The sequence below is a fragment of the Saccostrea cucullata genome, unplaced genomic scaffold, assembly GCF_032062105.1.
Source record: "Saccostrea cucullata isolate Sc308-1 unplaced genomic scaffold, CSIRO_AGI_Scuc_v1 ctg2528, whole genome shotgun sequence".
In the NCBI taxonomy this organism is placed as follows: domain Eukaryota; kingdom Metazoa; phylum Mollusca; class Bivalvia; order Ostreida; family Ostreidae; genus Saccostrea; species Saccostrea cuccullata.
Genome location: NW_026920727.1, coordinates 3799 through 11196, shown reverse-complemented (window position 1 = coordinate 11196; position 7398 = coordinate 3799). Strand labels below are relative to the sequence as shown.

Sequence of the window (7398 nt, the reverse complement as noted above, 5' to 3'; positions counted from 1 at the left end):
GAGGGAGCCGTAGGATCAAATGAAGAAGATACAGGCCATGAAGACCTTTCTGTTATTGATAAATTTGATTTATCAACCATATCAAAGTCTTATGGTTCTCAAAATACTTGTTATGAATTTTTAAATTTTTTACCAAAAATTGATGATTATGAAATTTCAACTATTGAGAAATTTACTGTTGGACAACATGAAAATGAAAATTGGCACCGCTTGCGTAAAGGACGGATAACTGCTTCTAAATTTTATCAAGTATATACAAAAGTGAACTCTGTTCTGGATGGTCGTAGAAAAGATGTACAAGTAGATTGTTCTTCACTTACCAAGTCTATCATGTGCTATACAAAGATTAATCCCAATATCAAATCTTTAAAATATGGTAGAGAAACTGAGCCATTAGCAATCTGTTCTTATTTGAATACTTATAAAAAACAACATGTCAATGTGTCATCAAGAAAGTGTGGTCTGTTTATAGACAAGAGAAATATTTTTCTTAGTGCTACACCAGATTTACTGGTTTCTTGTTCATGTTGTGGAAATGGTCTTCTTGAAGTTAAGTGTCCTCTTGTACCGGAGTGTAAAAAATGTAAATCTTTTTGTGTTTGTCATCTTCCAGAATATGTAAAAATTTGTAATGATGGTTTTTGTGTTAAAAAAAATCATGCATATTTTACCCAGATTCAGGGTCAGCTCGGCATAACAGGTCGCAATTGGTGTGATTTATATATATACACAAAAAATGGCCCATTACAATGTAGAATCAAATTTGATCAGGATGCATATTCAAAATTTTTGTTACCAAATTTAGTTATATTTTTCACTGATTACATTGTACCTGAACTATTACAAGGTAAACTTAATGAATGTCAAGAGAATATAGAACCTATGGATGTTGATGTGGGTACAAGTAACAGTTCTCGATATTTTTGTCCAGTGTGTAGAAACATCATAAAAGAAACAGGGTCTATTACATCCTATAGTGACAGAAGCATTGCTTGTGATGAATGCAATTTGTGGTTTCATTTTAAGTGTGTAAATGTAACACAAACAGTACTAAAACAGAAAGATAAGTGGTTTTGTTTGAAATGTTCAACATCCAAGTAAATTATGAGTATTTATTGACGGAGAAAAACTGTTTATTCATAGGGAGTGTTAAATATTATTTCATTGTTAGTTTGTTTGTTTGTTGTTTAATTCATTAATAAATGTTACTGTGAATTGAAAAAATGTTTTACTTGTTCTTGTAGGTGCTATACATAAAAGAAAATTTTGGAATAATTTATTTGTATTTAGGCAAGGGAGGATACAAGTTGCAAATGCCAGCAACAGTTTTAATTATATCATCTAAATGCTGAAATAAAGTAGCAGGGACTTCATGCTTCAGAATTCTGAAATACTTCATTCTGCGAATGGCTTGCTCAACATATATACGCCTGTTTGCTATTTGCTTTGTTTGCTGTACTTCGTCAGCTGACATTTGGCAAGCTCCTCTACGTCCTGGTGGAACCATCAAATTGGCATGAAGAAGGGTAACCTCTTCTTTGATTTGGAATCCTCTGTCAGCCATGATGACATCATAGGGTTCAATCAAACTGTAGAAACCAGATCTATTTGTGATGTATTTATCGCTGGTTCTACCTCCCCAGCAGTCTGATATAAAATTAATCATCCCGGATGGGTTGATGCTGATCAGAAACTTAGCAGTATGATGGTGTTTATAATCTGACCACGTTTTTGTCTGCACCTCTAGATTTTGCGGTTTCTCTAAAAATACCTCAGTACAGTCAATGATATGGCGCACAGATGAATATTTTTTGCTTCTGAAGGATGGTGGTAGATTTTCACGCACTACTTCTTTGGATGGATTGAACACCAAGGTTCCAAGAAATTTGGATAGAATCTTGATCCATGTGGTGAAGATTTTTGAGATATGTGGAGCACTGATATTGAATCTTGTAGCTAAGTCTTCATTCAAAAGACCTAATCTTAATTTCATAAGAGTCAATGCCATCTCCTCTTTTAATGACAGAAATCTTCGTGGCCCTGACTTCTTTAAAACCTTGTGTTTAAGGGTGTGGAACACATGCTTAGGACCTCTCCAGTACTTGGTTTTCTTTATCTTTGGCTCAATAACCTTGTAGATGGTGTGAAAAGCACTTAACGAAGGCAAACCAGTATGGAATCTTACAGATTTGTTACTTTTTAAGACTGTGTCTGTAATGGAAAGTGGTTTTTGCTTTAGCTTCTTTTGCTTTATTAACTCAATTTGGAGTTCATTGATTTTTGATTTGAGTGCTGAAATCTCTTTTGATTTTTCAATACATTTGATACAAGGATTTGCATAGTCATGATCAAGTTTGCACACAGAAACAGGGTCATCTTGGCTTTCAGATATTTTCCTTTTTTTGGGTGTTTCTTTATTTAATTCTCTTTTAGTTGGAGGTAAGCGACCCTTGGAGACAATAGATGACATATGCCCCAGATTTATGGTGGGATAAGGATGAAGCAGTGAGGGTGCACCATCAACAAAATGCTTAGAACAAACTCGCGAATTGTCATTTGGTGACCAGATGTTCTTCCCATCTGTTGAGGTCCTGTTTATGTTCTTTCTCCATACAGACCGTGCATGGGGATCGCGAATTTCAGTTGGAAAGGGAAATAACTGAAAGGGTGGTGTGCATATGCACCTTGATGTGCCAAAATTGCAAGAGTGCATTTCGCAAAACTGTTCTCGCCATTTTTTCAAATGATATCCACTGCTGTTGCAGTCTTTGACACAACAAACTCTCTGGGTCATAATGTTTAAAAACAAACCAAAAATAATTGGAACTCCTAAACTGAAAATTAGAAACTCAACAAAATTTTGCAACATACCCATCACCAAATGCTGAAATTTAAAACAAAATCATAAAGATTTTTCAATATTTTTTGACAATGAAAAATTTAAAGTATGTAATTAACATCTTCACTGAAAGTTAGGGGAGAACAGTCCAAGAGCACTCTGCATTGTATATTTGTTTAAACAAGGTATCTTAAATTTGAATCAAATTTCTTCTTTAATCATTCTTTCTTAAGACTTACTATTCAAATTTAATACTTATAGCAATTACTTATAATTACATGATTAAGACAACATCTCTTTTTGTGTTTGTTTGGTTTTTGTGTGTGTGTGTCTGTGTTTTTTTTTTTTGTTATACTCTGCTTGAAAAGCAGGAGGATATATAGTAATTGGTATATCCGTCTGTACATCCACCTGTTACACTTTGGGGTACCCATCTCTTATCCGCATCATACCACTGAATGAAATTTGATGAGACTTTCACAGAATCTTTATTACATATTGCCATTGTAACCTCCTATTTTACTTTTTGATCTGACACATTAGTTTGGGTTTCCCACAGCAAACATGGACACTACCATTATATTCTTATGGGAGGCGGGGGTATCATTTAGTGAGCTCATTGCTCACAGTACCTCTAGTTTGTTTTTGTTGTTGTTTTTTTTTTTGACACATAAATTTTATCTTAGATATATACTCGATTCTCATTATATCGCGGGTTCCACTGTATCGCGGTATATTCCAAAAAATCAAATACATAGCTCATCTGCTTTTTGTTGAAAAAAATATCAATCTGTCATCTGAATGTAAATTTTTGTGATGATTAAAAAGTATGGAAAATGCGTCGGAAAAAAATTATTCAAATAAAACGTAATTTTACAGAAATCGATCTCCGTTTTTATTATTTTTAGCCCACTGAGTTTATAATATAGTAAAATCCATATAAAGTTCATGTTTTGAAAGTCTTTAGTTTGTATAATTGTTTATTTTCTTATGTAAAATTACATGGTAAAATAAAAAATAAGAATTGAAGTCCATGTCAACCTCAAGTTTCCATGTTTTCCCATACCGCGATACTATGAGACTCTCCAATTTAGGAGGTAAATGAGACTTCCTGTTTTAAAAATAGACTACAACTTAGACGATGCAAGCTTGGGAAATAATTTGATACTAACAAGTTAGGCCATAGTTTGCTTTATTAATATCAATTGATGAAAGTTAAATTTAAAAAATCAAATTACACTTTTTTATGCAAAAGATTTAAGTACCGCGATATAATGAGACACCTGTATACATCTACATGTACAGTATTTTGTATAATACTAAATGAGGAACTGCAGGCAGTTGGGATTGTTGTCCATAACTGCATACAGTGTTCTACCTATGAGATGTATGTCTCTTGGTTTAAATAAAATCTTATATCTACTGTAGTATAGATCATTAGATCTAAAATACTGCAATTATATATATGACATATCCATTGAAAAAACAAAACAAAACATTTTTGTAGGATGAAACAAAGTGATATCAATAATTAAGGCTATGATTAAAAATATTATCCTGTATGAAACGGTATTCATTGATTTTAAATACTAGTTTATAATGTCTCTCGTCATGAGTGTTTACATAGGGAGAAACGCTATGCGACTACATTAATGTCCGATTCGCACGAATTTTGAATGAAAGTAATGGCAATTTATTGTTATTTAATAAATTCAGTAATAAAGAATTTTGATTTTCTTACGTGTATGGATCTTTGCTACAGAATAAAAACAATAAACGTCAGATTGAACGACCCTCTGGACTGATGTATTACCATGTAGCCATTTTGTTTCTACTGACGCGATGGCATGTGCACCCGAGAAGGTTGGTTCATAAAAGGCATAAAAATTAAAAAATAAAAGAGATAAAGTGAGGAAAAGACAGTTAGTAAAATCTATTCTATGTAGTGCTGTAAAATAAAGTTAGAGGTGAAAGACCAACTAAAAATAAAACAAGAATTTACATACTATACAGTAGCTTAACTCCTAAAGTAAAATTGTTTCGGCCCTAAAAGTTCTTTAAAAAAAAAGAAGCCACAATTAAAAAGAACCTTACACCGTTTCCATGACTGTTTCTAATTAAAAAAATTATTTTAACTCTAAAAATAATTTTGTAGTCCTCTTTATCAAAAAAAAAAAAAAAAGGAAAAATATTAAGGTCTGTTGGTTGTAGACTGTGTACTAATTTTTTTAATAATTTGAGCTCTATGGCAATGTAGAGCAAATATCATGTTGCGGCTCAGGTTCTCAATAAATATCTGAATTTTGTTGTTTCTGGATGGAATCTCTGAAAATGTGAAGTAGGAGGGGTCGATAATAATCTGTAGCAATCTAGTGTCCTCCAATAAGTATGAATTTGATTCCTGTGTGCCAATTTTTTCTTGCAGGTAATGACATATTTTCATCAGATATGGCTGTCTAATAGAATCTAAGGTGGGACATTTTAGTAAAAAATGTAATCTGTCCTCTGTGGTCTCTCTACATAACAGGCAGTCATTTTTCACTTTGTGTTGGTTAAATTTATCAATATTGTCCTGTAAGCGGTAGGTATTTGTTACGAGTTGAGCTTTGACAATGGCCTTATTTGATGCCTTCGGTGAAAACGTACTTGACTGCCATAATGGATGAGGTCGTCTGCATGAGTTGGTCTGTAATTTCAGATGTTGTAGGGAAACTTTTTCTGAGATTTCAATTTCATTTTTGATTTGCCAGTAGTCAGATATTTGCTTCTTTACTTTCTGTTTCCAGTGTTTTGCCTCTTCATTGCTTTTTATATTTTTTAACAGGTATAATGGGTCTGGAAGATCGTATTTTTCCAGGGTACTTTTTGCTCTAATAAACCAACTGGCACTGTTATCAGATTTTGTCAATAACTGTCGTACTGCCATTTGGTGCTCTATTGTTGCAGGATCTTTAGCAATATTCAAAAATGTTGTGATAATTCTAGCATCAATGTGGGCTTCTATCGTTTTGGCTCCAATAAGGGATAGAGTTGCAATTGATGCAGTCCTGTCAGGGAGACTTTGAAGTTGTTTCAGTACCTTTCTTTGATATTTTTCAAGTTTCTCTAAGTCAATTTTCCTTATGTTTAAGAGCTCAATTCCATGTAATAATCTAGGTATAACGAATGTAGTCCACATATTTAGAGTTATAACAGGAGATAGACCATTTTTTCCATGCATTCCACTTCCAAGTAGAGCGTACAATGTTCGTCGGGCAGTTTCTATTCGCTGACTGACATCAGGAGTATTTGTTGAATTTCTTTCAATGCCTAGGTGTTTTAGGGAAGATACATGATTGATAGTTTCATTCCCCAACTTCACTTCAATTTCTTGCTGGTATTTTTTCTGATGAGTATTAAACGTTAGGATTTCACATTTTGCTGAATTTATAGTAAATCTATCTTTATTTGAAGCAGTATTCACTAAATTTGTCAGAATCTGCGCGTCTCTTTGGTTTTTTGTTAATAGGGCAATGTCATCCGCGCATGTTGGCGCGGTGATGTCAAGAGTTCCAATCTTTACTCCCTCAGGTACAGTCTGTAGTGCATTTAGGAGGTCATTGTTGAATCTTTTATACATTAAGGTAGATAATTTAGCTCCTTGCCTTATACCTTGTTCTAGTTTTATTTCCTGTGATAGATTTTCATTCCATTTCACTATTGTATGTGCATCTGTGTGTAGAGATTTCACCAAGTTCCAAAGGTCGCCTTCAATGCCATCTTTATATAGTTTACATAGTAAATTTTCGTGCCACACTACATCAAATGCCTTTTCTGCATCGAAAGTCTGCAGGATTAATTGTTCTTTATTGTCCTTTGCGTCGCAGAAGGCTTCAGAGATTATTAGTCCGGCCATCAGTGGGGAGGTTCCGGATGTGAACCCTCTTTGAAGGGCATTTTGTGATGGATCTAAAATAGGTTCCAGTTGGTTCCTGTTTACGCCGATTGACCTTTGACCTAAAATGGCGACGGTAATGTGAAAGTCGACTATTGCCCTCATAAATGTTCTATCGTGAATCCTGAATCCTAAATCCTATATCCTGAATCCTATATCCTATCCAATCCCATCCCATGTCAACTTATAGGATAGCAGCACTGTATGTAAAAAATGCCGACTTATTTACTTATTCACTTACTTACTTATGTAAAACCTGTAGGTGCGAAACAACCTAGGGCGAACATGTCAGCGGGGCAAACTCACTCGTCCCCGGCGGAAGTTAACCAAATAATAAGTGCAAAAAAGTCTGTGGCATGTGCCTTTTCTGTTTGCAAGAAGTGTAATTGAAGAATAACTTGTGATTGGTGAGTATTTTATTGTAATAAAATATAAATGTCATATATTATTTACCGCTCTTAGTACTGTAAGATACTAAGGTTGAACATGTATTTTTGTTACTTTCGTTTTGGACAAAGAAAATAATAACAAGCTAAATGTACCTCATAAACTCCATTATTACACAGGGGCATCTTATCCACTCTGTTCTTTACTTCACATATAAAAATACACAAGGGAAGAATCG

At 33.9% G+C, this 7398-nt stretch overlaps 2 protein-coding genes across 2 annotated transcripts; both read right to left on the bottom strand.

Annotated features, from left to right (window-relative positions):
- Positions 1-1276: 1276 nt before the first annotated feature.
- Positions 1277-2470, bottom strand: LOC134256440 (uncharacterized). The gene has a single exon (XM_062739086.1). It carries the CDS (start codon positions 2468-2470, stop codon positions 1277-1279), a length of 1194 nt encoding a protein of 397 aa, XP_062595070.1.
- A 2560-nt stretch (positions 2471-5030) lies between these two features.
- On the bottom strand, positions 5031-6878 carry LOC134256403 (uncharacterized). Its single transcript, XM_062739055.1, has one exon. The coding sequence runs from the start codon at positions 6876-6878 to the stop codon at positions 5031-5033; it is 1848 nt and encodes a 615-aa protein (XP_062595039.1).
- Positions 6879-7398: the final 520 nt, after the last annotated feature.